The following is a 19,553-nucleotide window of genomic DNA, read 5'->3' on the forward strand; positions in this document are numbered from 1 at the left end:
GCTTAACATTTAATTCGGAGAAGGCAATGGCACCCCACTCCAGTACTCTTGCCTGGAGAATCCCATGGACGGAGGAGCCTGGTAGGCTGCAGTCCATGGGGTCGCTAAGAGTCGGACACGACTGAGCGACTCCACTTTCACTTTTCACTTTCCTGCATTGGAGAAGGAAATGGCAGCCCACTCCAGTGTTCTTGCCTGGAGAATCCCAGGGATGGCGGAGCCTCGTGGGCTGCCGTCTATGGGGTCGCACAGAGTCGGACACGACTGAAGCGACTTAGCAGCAGCAGTAGCAGCAGCAGCAGCGGTTAAGACTCTGTGCTTTCACTGCTGGGACCTAGGCTCGATCCCTGGGTGGGGAACTAAGATCCTGCAAGCTACCTGACCAAAAAACAGAAAAAGAGAGTAAAGAAATGTCAGTAAGTCAGAAACTTGCAACCAGCTGTACTTGGCCTTGAAATCTTGGGTCTATTTGGGCCATATGTTTATTTTACAATATATGATAGAATTTTATATATTGTAACCCTTTCGCATCCAATAACACTGAACTCCACCAGTTTTTACCTTGGCTGTTGATAAATCAATCAACCAAAGTAGTTAATGCAAAAAAAAATTTTAATACATTGTTGGATTTTCAGCAAAATGTCTGCCAAGGAAACTTTTCAGCATGGAAAGCAAATATTTTTAGAATATAAATACATATTTATAAGTAGAAGATGTATTTTAAAATATAAGGTGAGGGATTCCCTGGCTATTCAGTGGGTAGGACTCGGGCTTTCACTGCCAGGCTCCATTCCTGGTTGTAAAACCAACATGCCACAAGCCATACAGCGTGGCCAAATATGTATAATTTGAAGCAGTCCCCAAACAAAAAATGTGTTGTTTTCTACTACACATTAAAATGCAATAACAAAGCTCTGCTTCCTTTCAACTAAAATGTGGCCAGATACCAAAGGCAGTCCACGGCCAGGACACTTCTTTGTCTTTCCTGAAGTCAGTGTCTTCTCGCATATCTTGCTAGAGAAAGTTGGCAAAGAGTGTGTATCTTTCCTAGCTAGATATTCTATCCCACTGGCAAGAAATACATGCCATTTTTGTAAATTATAACAATCCAAGAATGCCATACTCTTTCTCAATGACCTGCAGAGCAAATTGTACCTTGGGCTGCACAAATTAATCTGAATTACCCAAGGAAAATGTGACCAGTACAGAGATCTATTGAGATATTGTTTATATGGCTGTGTTAATTTTTCTTTGATATTGTGTAATTTGGTTTTGCAACTGCTTAGATAGATAGTAGTTAAGAGAATACTGAATAATTTATAATTCATTCACTTATTGATAAGTGGTGACTGCATTCTCTCAGTGCTGGGCCATGCTAGGGCTGAGGATTCTGGCAACTAGGACTCTGGTGTCCTTGCTGAGAGCAAAAACTCTACAGTCATCTGGTCTGAATACCACCAGTTTCCCCAAAAGTAATTTATAATGATTTCCAGACTTATTTTTCCAAATGAAATGTCTATTATCCTCAGCCTACATTGGGTGTTGGGCTTCCCTGGTGTCTCAGCGGTAAAGAATCCTCCTGCAATATACGAGATGTGGGTTAGATGTCAGGGTGGGGAAGATCCCCTGGAGGAAAGCATGGCAACCCACTCCAGTGTTCTTGCCTGGAGAATCCCATGGACAGAGGAGCCTGGAGGGTTATGGTCCATTGGGTCCCAAAGAGTCGGACACGACTGTAGTGACTGAGCACGCACATTGGGTGTTAGGTTCCTTCTCCAGACTCTTAGGAGCCAGGCATGATGAAAGAACATCATGGCTTTGAGGAGCCATACAAATGGCCAGTGGGTACATGAAAAGGTGCTCAACCTCCCTGATCATCGGGGAAATGCAAATCAAAACAATGAGCTATCAGCTCACACCTGTTAGAAGGGCTTTTATGAAAAGCAGAAGTGTTGGCAAGGATGTACCGCGTGAAAGGGACCCATTTTACACTGTTGGTGAGCATGTAAATTGGTGCAGCTACTATGGAAAACAGTATTGAGGTTCCTTAAAAAATTAGAAGTAGACTTACCACAGGATCCAGCAATCCCATTTCCAGGTACATAGCCACAGGAAATGAAATCGGCATTGCATGTTCACTGCAGCGATATTCACAAAGCTGAGATATGGAAGTAACCTAAATATCCATCAACAGATGAATGGATTAAAAAATGTAGTGCTTATATTCAATGGAATATTATTCAGCATTAAAAAAGAAGGAAGTCCTTTTCAGGTCATCTGATGTACTTCACTCTCACTTTCAGCAGTAGTCTGGGTCTAGTCAGGAGAGAGAAACAATTCAGTAGGTTAAGCAAAATTTAAATACAAAGAATTACTAACTATGAGAAAAGACTGTAAGATATGAGGAAATTCTATATGGTACCTTTGGCTGTTGGAGAGAACCCAAGAAAACACAAACTTGGCAGGGGTTCAGACCTCATTGCAGAAGGTACGGTCCAGCCCACTGCGCAGCAGAGGTGTTGGCTGGTTTGGCCAGCAGGGAGATGGTCTGGATTGTTCGGCAAACAATATGTAGGAGTGCCAGCAGAGGGGCAAGTGGTCAGCAATCAGCAGTGCGGCCCTGCAGTGGCTACTTTGTACGACTCTCTGGACCACATGTAACTGTGTGTATCCCTGCAGGGGTTTTGCCTTCCATGCTGAGAAGTCTATAGAAAGGTCATCAGGTGCTGCAAAGTTGCAGAGGGACGGTTGGAGCAGGCTCACTAGATGTCCTCTTACTCACAAGGCTGATATTCAGCCCTTTCCAGCAATTTCTAGAAGGTTCTTCCTCCTGTAATGTGCTTCCATTGCCCTCTGCTAAGGAAGCTTAACACCATGCTCACTTCGAAGGAGTATTGGTTAAAGGAATTCTCCTGTTGGTCACAGGGCAGATATTTCACATTACATTTGGACCTGAGAGGCAATAATTCAATAACCCACATACTTTCCATCTTCAGAGCTTCCTTAGGTTATTCGGTGCTTGGAACCAAATATGTAGAACCATAAGGTATTGGTATCAACTGTGATTCAGGCACTATCAGGGTCATCAGTGCTTCTGGAGCAAGGAAAAGCCTGGCAAAGTGTGACCTCAGGCAGATCACTTCCTCCCATGGGCCTTTCCCCTCATCTTATACTGAGTGGCTGGAGTGGATCTGTGATTTTCAAATACCAGACTCCACTGAGGGGAGAAAAATAAATAGAGCTTTTCACAGTACTAAACTCATGCAATTTAAAAGTTAAATCTTTCAGCCTCTTTTGAAAAGTGTTAAAGCTTCCTCTTTCATGAAATTATGGTGATAAATGGCAATTCTTTTTGATCCTCGCTTAACAGAATAAAAGTCTGCAAGCTCAGAATTTTGTTTCTGAAATGTTATTAGCCTGTGGGACCTGAAAGTCTGTTCGCCGTAAGCCTAGATGCTCTCTCTAGCCTTCCTCCATCTCTGAGAGCTGTGGTCCGCATGGCCCTGCAGTCTTTGCTTCTCATCATCCAACTCTAAAACAGGCAGAATAACATCTAAAAAAGGTGCTTGCTCCAGCAGCAGGTGTAATAAATTTGGGTCCATCACAGAATTCATGTGGCCCCTACACAGTGACGACTCATGAACAAATAAAGCATTGCATGTTTTTAAGATATTTTGTAAACCCCAGGGCAACCACTAAGACATTTTACAAAGAGGATTAACTTGTAAGCCAATTATGGAAATATAATTGAATTGTAAAAAATAATCCAAAAGCAGGCAGAAAATCTAGAAAAGGATGGAGAATTTATTTTAAATGTGTATCTGGCTTAGCTTAAGGATTGAATCTTAGTGGCTGCAAACACAGCCTGAGTTCTATCAAAACACACCTTGAGGGACTTCCCTGGTGGTCCAGTGGTTAAGAATTCACCTGGCAGGGGACGCAGTTTCCATCCTTGGTCGAGGAACCAAGATCCCACATCCCAACTAAGCCTGTGGGCAGCAACTACTAAGCCTGGCAACTAGAGAAAAGGAAAAGCCCTGACTCGGCAACAAAGACCCAGCACAGCCTAAATAATTAATTAAAAAATAAAATGTAAAATGTTTAAACATACACACACTGACTCATGAGCCGTGCTTGAGTTATCTACATTGCTTTGAAAAGCACCACAGAACCTAAATGAAATATTGATGATGGAGCTTTCTTAAACTCAGAGAATGAGTGCCAACCTTGTGGCAGGGGTGGACACATGGTCAGTCGCCAGCACCTGTCTGCCTTCCTGTCTTCAACGGCATACCATTGCCTGGTTTTAAGCTGGGGTGGCTGAAATCGGAGCCCTGGTTAAACCCCCTGACCCAAGGACTAAAGGAGGTAAGTGTTGCCAACACCTTCCTTTGGCTGGTATTAGTAAAATTCCAAACCCTGTAGTGCTTTTCCTCCCTTTTCTCCCTCCTTCCTAGCAAAGGTGAAACACCCACAGTACGTCCACAGTAGAACCTGGCCTTTAGCAGAGAGTCTGTGTGACCACGTCAAAAACATCTTAATTTTAAAGGTCCAGCCATCTAAACACTCTCCCTGCTGACATCTCAGTGGCTGTGCATCAGAGGATGGGGTTGGCTGGAAGAGTAAGTTCAAAGGCACCTGCATCCTTCTCGTTATTTATTCTCATCCTGCAGCCACTGCACCTGCTGTCCCACCTTCAGAAACAGCATCAGGCTGCAGGTGTCTCCAGGCAGCACGAGGTCTGACGCTAGACTTGAATTATAGATCTTCTCAGGGAATGCTGCTCAAATGAACACTGGCAATACATCACCTTCTCTTACCTCTTTCCAACTACATGAGGAAGCTGAACAATCTCTTTCAGGAGAATTAGAAAGTTGAACAATAGGATCTTTCTAGATAATAAGTATGTGTGCGTATGTATATAATCTCCATCCCTGCCCTCTTTCTCTTACTATGCACCTCCTATGGTGCCTGGCATGTGATATGATTCTTAGAATACAATTGTACAAGCCACCTATAGCAAAAGAGCACACACTCATTGAAAAATATCTTGGAAACAAGAATTTAAAGTGAAATATGAAAGTATACCAGGGACTTCCCTGGTAGGATACATGCAAGTCCATGTCCAGTGAATAAGAATCCACCTGTCAATGCAGGAGACATGGGCTAGATCCCTGGTCCAGGAAGGTTCTACATGCCTTCTGAAACCTGCATGGCTCTAGAGCCGGGGAGTCACAATTAATGAGCCCCTGTGCTGCAATTACGGAAGCCCATGTGCTTAGAGCCATGCTCCACAACAAGGAAGCCACCGCCATGAGAAACCCACGCACTCCTGCTAGAGAGTAGCCCCTACTCTGCAACTAGAGAAAGCCCACACACAGCAATGGACACCCAGCACAGCCATAAATAAACAAATGACACAGCAGTGTGTACATGGCAATCTCAGGGAAGCATTCACATTAAAAAAATCTTTTTAAAAGAAAGTGTAGCACGCCTCAGGGGAAGCCTCTGTTGAGTCTATGTATCTAATCAGAACTTTGCCTTTACATACATGGACAGTTGTACATTTAACAGTGCTTTTTCACACTGTTGTAAAGGCTATTCTATTAAAGCAATAATCTTTGTAATACAATTATATATGCATCCTTCAACATTTTAATAATAGTATTTGCAAAAACAGGAATTACCCCTTTCTTTTTAAGATTTAGCTTATCTGGCCACATCTCAGAGCTTCACAGTCTACACAGTTCTTCTGCATACAGTGCCCAATTTAATCCTCAGAACAGCTCTGCAAAGTGCGTTTTATCATCCCCACTTGACAGGTGAGAAAACTGAAGCTCAAAGAGGTTATGTGTTTAAGGTTTCACAATCAGTGGCAGGGCAGGGTCATGCAAGTCCGTGTCCAGATTGTTTTACATTTTACATCCCTCAGCGTTCTCCAGCTGCCTTAGATGAAGATGGGGCCGGAAGGGGAGGCTACATTACAGTCACCAACAGGGCAGCAAGAAAAGATATACCCACAGGTAATTCAGAAGCTGAAGGAACCCAAAGTGCTGAAAAAATTATAGTATCATCCATTAATTGAGTCCTCGGCAAAACCACTACTGAGGTTACAGAGAACAAAATGACTGATTTTTCTACTTCTCTGATCACAGTTAGAGGAAGAGCTTAGTCAAAAGACAATCAGAAAGAGGAAGAAAAGAGGGGTGCCAAGTCTCCAGCTAAGAGTCTGCTAAATCACCCGAGCTTGCACATCCATCTTCTTTAACAGTTGGTCTTTTTGTTTAAACCATATTAATACAAAGAAAAAGAATCTAATTATGACTTCAACCCACTCATGGATGTATTTGTGCTTTAACTGTGTTCCTTATCATTTTAAAAGGAAAACACACATTCTTAACATGCAAAAGCAATATAGTACATTATATTTATTTCTGACCAGAGACACTAGGTCCTAAATGCTATTGGGCTAAGTAAGTACAGCATTGGGTAAACCCCTAGAACACGTAAGAGCATCTTGCGGGACAAACCATGCTCATACAGGAAACTACTTTTCTTATGCTGACAAGTGTCCAAAACCAATCAGAGGGGCTTTTAACTTCATTGTTGGAGGGATCATGCAACCAGCTGTATCAGAACATGAGACTCAGGGCCCTCAAGCTATTTCTGCAGACCTCACCTTCACTTGAACTTGGTCCTTACCTGTACCCTCAGGTCAGTTCAGTTCAGTCGCTCAGTCGTGTCCGACTCTTTGCCACCCCATGAATCGCAGCACACCAGGCCTCCCTGTCCATCACCAACTCCCAGAGTTCACCCAGACTCACGTCCATCGAGTCAGTGATGCCATCCAGCCATCTCTTCCTCTGTCGTCCCCTTCTCCTCCTGCCCCCAATCCCTCCCAGCACCAGAGTCTTTTCCAGTGAGTCAACTCTTTGCATGAGGTGGCCAAAGTACTGGAGTTTCAGCTTCAGCATCATTCCCTCCAAGGAAATCCCAGGGCTGATCTCCTTCAGAATGGACTGGTTGGATCTCCTTGCAGTCCAAGGGACTCTCAAGAGTCTTCTCCAACACCACAGTTCAAAAGCATCAATTCTTCGGCGCTCAGCCTTCTTCACAGTCCAACTCTCACATCCATACATGACCACAGGAAAAACCATAGCCTTGACTAGATGGACCTTTGTTGGCAAAGTAATGTCTCTGCTTTTGAATATGCTATCTAGGTCGGACATAACTGTCCTTTCAAGGAGTAAGCGTCTTTTAATTTCATGGCTGCAGTCACCATCTTCATTGATTTTGGAGCCCAGAAAAATAAAGTCTGACGCTGTTTCCACTGTTTCCCCATCTATTTCCCATGAAGTGATGGGACCGGATGCCATGAGCTTCGTTTTCTGAATGTTGAGCTTTAAGCCAACTTTTTCACTCTCCACTTTCACTTTCATCGAGGCTTTTTAGTTCTTCTTCACTTTCTGCCATAAGGGTGGTGTCATCTGCATATCTGAGGTTACTGATATTTCTCCCGGCAATCTTGATTCCAGCTTGTTTCTTCCAGTCCAGCATTTCTCATGATGTACTCTGCATATAAGTTAAATAAGAAGGGTGACAATATACAGTCTTGACGTCCTCCTTTTCCTATTTGGAACCAGTCTGTTGTTCCATGTCCAGTTCTAACTGTTGCTTCCTGACCTGCATATGGATTTCTCAAGAGGCAGGTCAGGTGGTCTGGTATTCCCATCTCTTTCAGAATTTCCCACAGTTTATTGTGATCCACACAGTCAAAGGACCTACCCACCCCCAAACCTGATAAGGTCTCTGCTTCTCATGCCCACCACTCTATGACACCTATTGATCTGTTAATGAGCATTTAAGGCAGAAATTAATCTAGAAAAACATTTCAGTATACTCGGAGTAACTGTTTCTTAGGATTGACTGGCTTTTTTTTTCTTTTTAGAGGGGAAGTTTTAATAGAATCAACTTTAAATTATATAATACATGAATTTATCCTTTTAAAAGGGGCTTCTCTGATAGCTCAGTTGGTAAAGAATCCAGCTGCAGTGCAGGAGATCCCGGTTTGATTCCTGGGTCGGGAAGATTCACTGGAGAAACAACAGGCTGCCCACTCCTGGATTCTTGGGCTTCCCCTGTGGCGCAGCTGGTAAAGAGTCCACCTGCAATGCGGGAAACCTGAGTTCGATTGCGGGGTTGGGAAGATCCCCTGGAGAAGGGAAAGGCTACCAACTCCAGTATTCTGGCCTAGAGAACTCCATGGACATCCAAGGGGTCTCAAAGAGTCAGACATGACAGATTTTCACTTTCACTTCCATCCTTTAAAAAACTGGAACAGTCCTTAAATCTGGCACCTCCTCCTCCATTCCCCCCTCAATACACAATCAGACAAAGTAATTTCTTCTAGTGTTTAGTGTTTTCTATTCAGTGTTTAACTTTCTGGAAATCCCCTCCTTTTAAAAAATAATACATATATGTTAAACTGTACACCTCTAGTTGAACTTACAAAAATGTGCAAAATGACATCAGGAATCACTATGGAGCATCCTCTATAAACAGCCACGTTACGCGGGTCCTGCCCCCTGTGGCAAACCATCCATAGCAGAGGCAAACCTGTGATACAGAGCACTTCCACCATCACAATAGCAATTTGACAAGGAACTGAATGTGACAAGGCATCTTGCTGAACTTTCTCGTTTTTCCCTTTCATCTCTTCCTCACTTGACTGACTTGTAAAAAAAAGCCTATCCAAGCAGAATTTGAAGGAAGTGATGAAGGTTGGAAACTCAAGAGACAGCCAAACCAGCTCTGGGCAACAGTGTTGTTTTGGGTGTGTGTTAAGTTGTGTGTGGGAGATGGGAGTGTGGACAGAGACAAAAGGAAAAATTCTCTTCCGCTTTATCCTTGTTACTGAAATGAAACTACACTGTGCCTGTAAGTAGACTGCCATCTTTAAAAATCATCAGCAACATTTGCGCTTTAGAAGATGGACCTGGCAAACAAGTGACTCAGACTGACTTCTGAGACTTCAGGACACCTTTGTGAGACTGTAATATTGGGTCATCAAATTTCTCAGGAGGTATCTGGGGCTTGAGTGTGTGGAGCACCATTCTGCCTTGAAGCTTCTAAGACTCTGCTTTAACTTTTTTTTTTTTTTTGAAAGTTGGTGCCTTGGAGCTTAGAAAGCATTTAACCACATAAAAGTAAAGAAAAACATGTAATAAATGTTACAGGCAAACACACACAGCCTTCTAGCCCATAAATTTTGATGAGAGTTAGTCACTGTTTGAAAATACCATTTCTATAAGAAAGTGGATCTGGATTCCAATTAGGAAGCAAGCAAGAGACTTTTCTTGGCTGGTTCTCCCTCCATCCTTCCAGGCTTGCCTAGATAACACAAAAATAACAAATAACACAAACACATTAAAATCCAGGGAGAAGCTGGTTCAGAGCCCAAAGCAATAGCCAGGCCTTTAGCATGAACTCCTAAGGAGTTGGGTTTTGGGAGGGGAGTTGGGATCTATTGGGGGCTCTGGTGGGAAGAGCTGAGTGTTTCTGTCATGTTGGCGGGCACACTAGATCAATGGCAGCATTTGGTCAGACTTCATGAAAAAGAACCTAAGAAATACCACAGCAGGCTTAACTGCTTTGGGACAAGTAACATGTAAGGATGCTGAAAACACATCTTGCCCTTGGGTCTTTAATAAAAACACAGTGAAATGGATGATACGGAAAGCCATTCCAGTATTTAGTTTCCAAGTAAATGTAACTAAAAGTTGGCCAACTCTTTATTTCAGTGAATCCTAAAATTTCAATAGAACTCTTTTTGCACTGGGTTAAATGGCAGGGACTCCTCTTTCAGATATAACACCCTCTTCCCCTTTTTTCTGAAGTGCAATTATGGGTAGATCATCTGACTGGCTAGCAGCACAGCCTTCGGCCAATTCAAAAGGCTGAAAATCCCTCAGAAATAGGATATGACTTCAGTGGGTGCTTCTTTTAAAAAATTAGAATCAAGTCTCCTAAATGTAATTTAGGAATTAATAGTGCCTCTCTGCAGGGGCAGGGACATCTAGTCTGGTCACACTGTTCTCAGCATTAGCCCTGGTCAGCCAGAGGCATCCTCCCAAGTTGCTGGTCCTCTTGAAGAAGTGTGCCCTCATCTTGCACTCACTGATTGAAGCAGACTTTAGTAAGAAAAAGCAGGACTTCCCTGGTGGCACAGTGGATACGGATTCGCCTGCTAGCGCAGAGGACACAGCTTCCATCCCTGGTCCGGGAAGAGTCCACAGGCCGAGAAGCAACTGAGCCCGTGCACCAGAGCTCCCAAGCCAGCATACTGCAACTAGAACCGGTGCTCTGCAACGAGAAGCCACCACAGTGAGAAGGCCGTGCCCTGCAATGAAGAGAAGACCCTGCTCACTGCAGCTAGAGAATGCCCGCATGCAGCAACAAAGACCCAGTGCAGCCAAAATATACATTTTTAAAAAAGAAATCATTAAAAAAAAAAAAGCAGGCTTGGATTTAAGTTCATTGGAATGGTCTTTCATAACTGCAGGTCACACTGACCAGTTAAGAACCATAAGCTATCCTCTTCCAAAAATTCACTCTTCTTTTATATACTCCTTTCTCTTGCAAACAAATCTATAAGCCACTGAAAACAGATTACTAAGTAAGTCAGCAAAGCTTCCTCAATCCTATTAACTGTACCTTTATTTTAAGGATCCTGATTTCAGGGGATTCTTTCCAATACTGAACTCTTTAAGGAATGTGGCATAATCTGTGTGTACCTGAACTGTTAGGAGAAACGGAAAACAACACACCGCAATGTGAAATATCCATTATACATGTTACCTGTATGAAGCTAATGCCATTTCAATATCTTTTTATTGAACCTATTAGATCTTTATTATTAAACCTAGATAATTTGGGAAAGTAAGTTCCATAGTTTTGTGGAAAATCTGAATTTATTACTGGCTTGTCAAGTTCAATGAGAAATTTTCATATGGAAGCCTTTTACAAAAGGCCAGATTTTGCTATCAATAATTTAGACAAAAATTTAAAATACAACGTGGCATTCAATTAGTTTACTATTGTTCACGGACTTGTAATTAGTAGAATAAAGACAAAAATGGAAAGCAAACATTCTTATTAATCTGGTTTAAAAAGGAACATTCAAGCAATTTCAGTCTTGTAAAGTCTGGAGAATCAGTCTGTTAGTAGTGATATGTGTAAATAATCAAAGATGCCAGTAAAATACAACTTGGTAAACAGGCATTTCCTATTTAATAAGTACAGTATATACATAAAATTCTCTTGAAAAGCTTCATTTTATACAGAAAGATATTTACAAAATGAACAGTGTAATCAAACTAAAGATTATCTGTACAATGCACACATATATATATATGAACTCTGGAAGATAAACAAGTTTCATCATAGTCAAAATGGACAGCTATATGCATTTTAAAAAAGAATTTCATTTCAGAAGAAAAATACATCTTTAATATACAATTATATTTTTCATTTATTTTCCTGAAAAATTCTATTTGGATTCTCTTTTGATTATCTTCTCTTGTTCAGTCTTGAAAATTTTTCAGGCTTCTAGTGCCACCAATCGGTATTAAACATGAACAATCTTAGTATCAAAAAAGAAATCTTTCGTTTTAAAAAGAAGGTTATTGGAAGACAGACCACTGAATCCAGCACTCATAAGGCAAATTAACCATATGGAATACCATGATTGATAAAAACAAAATATTTTCATCAGGGTAACATATACAACATTTACAGTATTAATGGTTTCTAGTGCTTTTTTTCTTCTACTGATAAATCCTCATCTGAAATTATATGTAAAAATCTTTAGAAAATAATATACTGCAAAACAATTTAGAAACAAACATGACACCACGATTAGGTTCATCTTTATGAGCATCAAGTGGACATTAATAATTTACTAAAATGGCAAAAATTAAGTGCCATTTTATGGTCATTGGATTTTTTTTCCCCCTTCTTAAAACAATAATTAAACATCAAACTGTGAAAAAAGTTAGGAAATGTGCAGAACCACCACAAAAACATCAATCTGCTCCCAGTGTACCTCAGCAAGGATTCACTTCCCAAAGCGTCATGCCAGAGCGAGACTTCTGGATCACCTACTTGCCAAGTGCATTAACCTCCTATGACAAGGGCTGGCTGTGGGCTGCAGAGACTCAAAGACTGCCTCCCAGTGGTTTTCACTAGACCATAAGCCCCATGCGGACACGAACTGCCCTGTCTAGCCTGTCTACAGAATAATGTTGACACCCTGTATGGTGCCTGGCAATAAAGGGTTTTCAATAAATGTGTTTATTATATGAATAAATAACATTTGTTGGTAGCCTGACAAAATTAATTTCAAGATAAATTGCTTTAAATGGTTTTGGATAGAAAGTTTAAAAAACAAACAAACAAACAAAGTTTAAACTCATTCTACTGTTCACATCCACCATTTTCAATCCTTAGAGCTTAACAGGCTAAAGTCTGAAGTGGTATGGGGAAAAGGCAGTCGCAGTAAGTATTCACTTTAAAATTAAAACCTAGTAAAGTGCATGTGTATGTATACATACACACAAAAATAATTTCCTCCTCAAAGAAATCAAAATGGCGCTAACAAAAACAGCCTTTGATGTGTTTAATTAATAATAAACAGACAAGCCAAAATTTCTCCCAGAAGTTTATCATTTATCCAACCATTTTGCTTTTCTGGACGCCCCATTCTTCTTTCCATATATTGCCTTCTAAATGCTTAATCAGGATCTGTGGGTCCGTCTAGAGAGAGATTTGATAAATGCACTTTGCTGTAACACTTTTGCTCAGTCATGATCTATATACAAAAGGATATAGTAGAAACTAAAGAACAAAAGGAAAATAAAGCATTTTCTTCAAATTTTCCACAGTTCCTTACATTTATGGGGGGAGTAATAGTAAGTCAATATATGGTTTATAACTGCATTCTTCTACAACTGTTTAACCATTAAACGTCTTTGAATGCTGGCACAAATGTTAATATTGGAATGTTTCATTTTCATATGCAATATATGTATGCAAAAATGTGTGTGTACGTACGTACATATATATTTTTAAAGTGTACAGACATAGAATACTGTAGATCTGACCACTATTTGGTCTCCATTAACATATTTTGTGTCTTGGAAGGAAAAAAACAAATACTGTAGTGTATGAACTATATCATATAAGAAGCTGTAAAAATTTAGTTACATTGACTAGTCTTTGGGAGCATCAATACTATTATCAAAAACAACTAGGAAAATAATTCAGATGTGATTGCACTTACCCTCATTTCTTTATTTTGATAAAATTATTACTGGTAAAAAGACATATTATGGTAAGACTAAAACTTTTACAGCTATTTTAAATATAAAGTGTTTCTGAACTTATATTTCCATTTTGAAGTGAAAAGATTTTGTTTTTGGATGAAACCTATTAACTCATACAGAAAAAATAAGATGGTACAATGAATCATCTAGCCTTTAGTAAATGATCTTTTTACACAATGGTAAGTTGATTAAAAAAAAAAAAAGTTAAAATACATTAAAGGGACATTGCTAACAAAAGCCCAGCCCAACTGGTAAAGCCATACAATTCTTTAAAGGCTTTTAATTCATCACCTCAATGCTTACTTCTCTTGAGAGGAAAAGGAGGATGCAAAAATTCAAAACAAAAATGAAGCTTGCTGCAACATCTGTGTATGTGCCAAGGTATCATTACAGAAATGATCTGAATATAACGAAATGTAGAAAATCAGGGAGAAATTACAAGAGACAAGAAAAAAATTCAGTGACAGAAATACTGATACTGTGACCAGCAACACTTGAGTGCTTATCTTCAATATTGTAAAAATCCAACAGGATACATAAATTTGGCTCTAAAACTCCTTTGGTTACAAGGATGTAATTATTTTGTGTTTTAAATAAATATACCAAAACACAGCACATTTAGGGGCTGTAAGATCACACCACTATAACATATAATTAAACTAACAGTAAAGAATGGCACACAGATAAAATGGTTAACAGTGCCCTGTGCTGGATTCTCTTGGGAACTGGTTCGTCATAAGTATCTTGTATTTATCTTTATACTTGATGTCAGTAAAACTCAAGTATTTCTGTTTCAAAGAATTCGTTATTCATCTCTTGGTTCTAATGACTAATTTACTTCACATTTTAAAATACAACTGAAGTCCACAGGAATTTTCTAAATGAGCAAATTATTTCAAATCATAGTTTATGTAACTAGAGATTTTTAAAAACTTAACAATTAACTCAATTCACATCTGAAAAAAATGTTCCTAGCACAAATAAGGAAACCTGACAGAAGCATCCATGCCCGATCCCTGCTGGTCACCAACAGCCACTTTCCTATCAGCTTCCATGAAGATCAAAGCATTTAAGAACTCACTGGTGTCCCTAACACACAAGCAAATGTTATATCAGAATGTCAAAACAAAAGCTTTCTTCATTTCTTTAGTTTTATTCATGTTGGAGAAATAGCGTGTTACTGAATGATTAACACCTGTCCTTTCATGCATAATTTTAGAACGTGAAAGCACTTCTGACATTATGTATTTTAAAGGGAAGAAATATGGAGAAGGGGTTTTCAAAAGCCCTTGTTGTAATGTTCAGCACTTCATGTGACTATCAGCCAATTAAATTCAGTTGTTCAGATTCAATGACAGGCTGTCACTGTACAAGAACAAGTTTCATCAGAGCTCACATTCTTACAGTACACATAGCAATGCATTTGTATTGTAAAAAGGTACTTCTTTATACAGATGAAGCAAAACAAACTTTTTACTGGCTGACACACAAAGCAGGGAGAAGTTTCCAACAGTGCTGGGCAGTGGCACCTGCTCCTTGTGTGGCTTTTGTCTGTTTACTGAGGAAGAGCTTTGTGTTAGGTTTTCTTTGTCCTCTGCTCTAGTTCATGCTGGTGTTTAATAAGACGTTCTATTTCTGTTCCAAGTGTTTGCAGATTTTCCTTTAACAGTTAGAAAAAGAGGGAAAAGAAAACAGAACTACTAAGTGTAATAAGTAAAAAGATTTGATTTGAACTATTTTCCCCTAAATTTTGAACTAAAGAGTGATAAAGAGTCGTATCTGCCATGTGAGATAAACTTTGCACATACATGTTTTCAGTGTAGCAATCCTGTATACATCAGAATCATACTTAATCTTTTTACTAAAGCTATAGCAAATTGTAGTGCATAAAAGTATTATCAGATTAAAAATTTTTTTAAACCCATTACTAACCATTAAGGCCCAAACAGCACAAACAGAATAGCTGGGTCAGATAACAGCTGCAAAAAATAAAATATAGCTGGAAAATACATTAGAAAATAAATACTTCAATCTTAATGCCTCTATTGTAATATATGTCAAAGACTTTCCATTGCAAAGCAAACGACTCATCTTAGGGAGTCTATCCAATAGCTATACTAATTTTTTTTTTTTTTTTTTTGCTATTTCTTTCTTTCCTTGTTAATTTTAAAAATTACATTTTTAAAAAAGAGAAAAACATAAAATTTCATCTATAGAAACAATGGCTACCCTTCATTACAGAAATAGTCCATCCATGTGTTAGACTGAATAATATCATTTCTGCCATGTTTCTTGGTTGGTAAGTGAATGAGAAATACAAATACCTTCAAAGTAATATTTTTCAGCAATGTATCCTCCAAAACAGCCTGTAGTTTCCGGTTGATCTCCAGAGAGAGTTCCAATGTTAATCCAGTATCGGCTGGATGGGACGTGTACAAAGATGCCATGATGCCACCCCGCCTACTTAAATGCACTTTGTTAAAATCAGATGCCTCTGAAGAAAGTGTGCCTGATTCTTCTCGTAAAATATAACTCTGAATTATTCTGTAAAATAAAACACGATGACAATTATGTTCCTGCAGAATTTATAAACACTGCAATTTTCAAGAGTGAACTAATCATAAGTGTAAAGATGATGAATAAAATAATTACGTTATTAGGTTAATAACAGAACTATATTAGAACATAGGGGCTTCTCAGGTGGCGCTAGTGGTAAAGAACCAGCCTGCCAATGAGACATAAAAGACTCGGGTTCAATCCCTGAGTTGGGAAGATCCTCTGGAGAAGGGCGTGGCAACCCACTCCAGTGTTCTTGCCTAGAGAATCCTATGGACAGAGGAAGCCTGGCAGGCTACATACAGTCTATAGGGTCACAAAGAGTCGGACATGACTGAAGCAACTTAGCAGTTTTTAGAAAATAAGGGAATTTTTCTTATTCAGATGGCTTTTCAAATGATCCCATTTTTGTTAAAACATGGTATTTAGATTTAAGATATATAAACATGGCTCTATTTTTTTCCTTATGTAAATCAAAATATGTGAACAATTTATGTTCCAGTTTCAGTTAATATTTTCTATTTTCTTGTCACTAAACTTAAAACTTGTGTTGTCTTCTTTTTCTTTTAAAAGTCATGGGCAGGGACGTCCCTGGTGGTCCAGTGGCTAAGATTCAATGCTCCCAATGTAGGGGGCACAGGTTCAATCCTTGGTAGGGGAACTAGATCCCACATGCTGCAACAGAGACCCAGCACAGACAAAAATAAATAAATAAAAATAAATGTGTGGAAAAAAAAGAATGGCTTTGGTAACTTAAAAAAAAATTTTTTTTAATAAAAGTCATGGGCAAAATTTCCCCTAAATTTGTAATACCTGTGTCCTGCTCAACAGGAATGATAATCCACAACCCCATTATCTCTTAGAACCACCAGCTTGAAAATAAGAAGCTAAGCAGAGCACAATCTATTTTTAAGTTCAAAGTTATTCTAGTAAACAAGTTTAACACCTATGGAACTCTATATCACCTTAAAGGAAAAACCTATGCTTTCTTTCATTTCTGTATTCCCAAAACCTAGAACAAAAATAAGTGACCAATAAAAGATTGAGAACTATATGATCATAGTTTTAAAAACATTTTTTGAAAGAAAGGCTCTTGATATAATTAATTTTGAATTCAGTAACTTTATCGTATGAATAATGGTATTCTGAACACAGACCCCAGTACCATAATAATACACACTTTGGGACTTCCCTGGTGGTTCAGTGGTTAAGAATCCGCCTGCCAACTGCAGAGGACCTAGGTTCAACCTCTGGTCTGGGAGGATGTCACATGCCAAGGGGCAACTAAGCCCGTGCGCCACAACTGCCGAAGCCTGCGCACCCTGGAGCCTGTGGTCTGCAACGAGAGAAGCCTCCGCCACGAGGAGCCAAAGTACCACAACCAGAGGAGCCACGGCTCCCCACAACTGGAGAAAGCTGGCACACGACAACGGAAACCCAGCACAGCCATAAACACACACACAAAGAGGAAAAAAAAATACATACTTTGTTTTTTTCCTAATTTCTTCCACCAGCTGTTTGATATGATCCTCCATAAATTCTATCTTCTCATTTTTCCGGGCATGTGCCTTTTGCAGCCTTACTATTCTCTCAATCAGCATGGCCTTGTCTACTTCTGGGAAGTTATCTACAGCTACTGACGACCCAGTATTTTCTGGAGATCGATCTTCTGCACTGCTTCGAGCATTGAGGGACCCTAAGACCAAAAAAAAAAATTAACTTATTGTACTTAGTCTGGAGTCAACTCTAATCTCAGTCATTATTTCTTCTATTATCATTTTCAAATATTCAATCTAACAGAGCTGGGCACAGAACTCAAGTCATATCTGACCATATCTGACTTGAGTTCTTGTTTTTGAATAGACTGATGATACAAAAAAAGGGTCTAAAAAACAGAAATATGAAGTGGCAATAGAGAAATGAGAAACTCAAGACACCAAAATTAAACGGAGACGCATAGAAAGAGAAAAAAGTCACAAGACAGAATATAACCAGTAGCTGAAGCTCTGGAGCTGGTCCTCCCAGTAGCTCTGCGACTCTGGACTCTGCATCACAGTCACATCATTTAAAACCGGGAACCATGGTATGATCTGCCTCACTGGACTGCTATCCTCATTTAAATGAGTTACTATGTCCGAAGAGGTTAGAGCAGCATACAGTAAGCACTAAGTAAATGGTAGCTATTTCTTTTTACCAATATCCATTGAGAAGAATTTCTAATCTTCTTTAATCCTACAAAGACATATTTTTTTCCAATCCCATTTTGTAGATTTAAGTTAAGTAATACTATCTTATCCAAGGTTCAGTTCAGTTCAGTCACTCAGTCGTGTCTGACTCTTTGCGACCCCATGAATCGAAGCACGCCAGGCCTCCCTGTCCATCACCAACTCCCGGAGTTCACCCAGACTCACGTCCATCGAGTCAGTGATGCCATCCAGCCATCTCATCCTGTCTTCCCCTTCTCCTCCTGCCCCCAATCCCTCCCAGCATCAGAGTCTTTTCCAATGAGTCAACTCTTCGCATGAGGTGGCCAAAGTACCGGAGTTTCAGCTTTAGCATCATTCCTTCCAAAGAAGTCCCAGGGCTGATCTCCTTCAAAATGGACTGGCTGGATCTCCTTGCAGTCCAAGGGACTCTCAAGAGTCTTCTCCAACACCACAGTTCAAAAGCATCAATTCTTCGGCACTCAGCTGTCTTCACAGTCCAACTCTCACATCCATACATGACCACAGGAAAAACCATAGCCTTGACTAGACGAAACTTTGTTGGCAAAGTAATGTCTCTGCTTTTGAATATGCTATCTAGGTTGGTCATAACTTTCCTTCCAAGGAGTAAGCGTCTTTTAATTTCATGGCTGCAGTCACCATTTGCAGTGATTTTGGAGCCCAGAAAAATAAAGTCTGACACTGTTTCCACTGTTCCCCATCTATTTCCCATGAAGTGATGGGACTGGATACCATGAGCTTCGTTTTCTGAATGTTGAGCTTTAAGCCAACTTTTTCACTCTCCACTTTCACTTTCATCAAGAGGCTTTTTAGTTCCTCTTCACTTTCTGCCATAAGGGTGGTGTCATCTGCATATCTGAGGTTACTGATATTTCTCCCGGCAATCTTGATTCCAGCTTCTGTTTCTTCCAGTCCAGCGTTTCTCATGATGTACTATGCATATAAGTTAAATAAGCAGGGTGACAATATACAGCCTTGACGTACTCCTTTTCCTATTTGGAACCAGTTTGTTGTTCCATGTCCAGTTCTAATTGTTGCTTCCTGATCTGCATACAGATTTCTCAAGAGGCAGGTCAGGTGGTCTGGTATTCCCAACTCTTACACTAGTAAATGGTAGAGCTGGGATCTAAATACCTATGTGTAATCTCAAACCCATGTTCTTTCTACTATACATTTTTTCCACTATTATAAGAGTTGATGATGTTTTTCCCCTACCGTGCAACTCCTGGGAGGCAATGAAAATGTCGTGGCATGCAGCCTCTAGAGTCTGAGTTCTGTCACTGTGGATCTGGGGAAAGTCAAGACTGATTTCCTTTAGGACAGTCTGGCTGGACCTCCTTGCAGTCCAAGGGACTCTCAAGAGTCTTCTCCAACACCACAGTTCAAAAGT

The 19,553-nt window shown here is 39.9% G+C and overlaps 1 protein-coding gene and 1 long non-coding RNA gene across 4 annotated transcripts in view; both read right to left on the bottom strand.

The window, feature by feature from the left end:
- Positions 1-330: 330 nt before the first annotated feature.
- On the bottom strand, positions 331-3,635 carry LOC129636649 (uncharacterized). Its single transcript, XR_008707057.1, has 3 exons — positions 2,423-3,635; positions 2,072-2,316; positions 331-1,579 (listed from the first exon to the last, which is right to left on the bottom strand). It is a non-coding gene; the product is annotated as an uncharacterized LOC129636649 (long non-coding RNA).
- Positions 3,636-8,075: 4,440 nt separating this feature from the next.
- CCDC186 (coiled-coil domain containing 186) overlaps positions 8,076-19,553 on the bottom strand; it is a 49,709-nt gene continuing 38,231 nt past the window's right edge. For 2 of the 3 annotated variants that reach the window (XM_055560725.1, XM_055560726.1), the window contains exons 14-18: positions 17,424-17,634; positions 15,707-15,926; positions 10,178-10,362; positions 9,300-9,390; positions 8,076-8,165 (exon numbers count right to left, since the gene is read on the bottom strand). In XM_055560725.1, coding sequence (XP_055416700.1) covers positions 8,091-8,165; positions 9,300-9,390; positions 10,178-10,362; positions 15,707-15,926; positions 17,424-17,634 — 782 coding nt within the window. In that variant the 3' untranslated portion in view covers positions 8,076-8,090. Of the gene's footprint in view, positions 8,166-9,299; positions 9,391-10,177; positions 10,363-11,068; positions 15,043-15,706; positions 15,927-17,423; positions 17,635-19,553 lie in introns of those variants that run through there. The other variant, XM_055560727.1, reaches the window with a different exon arrangement.

This window comes from Bubalus kerabau, chromosome 22, assembly GCF_029407905.1.
Source record: "Bubalus kerabau isolate K-KA32 ecotype Philippines breed swamp buffalo chromosome 22, PCC_UOA_SB_1v2, whole genome shotgun sequence".
NCBI classification, from domain to species: domain Eukaryota; kingdom Metazoa; phylum Chordata; class Mammalia; order Artiodactyla; family Bovidae; genus Bubalus; species Bubalus kerabau.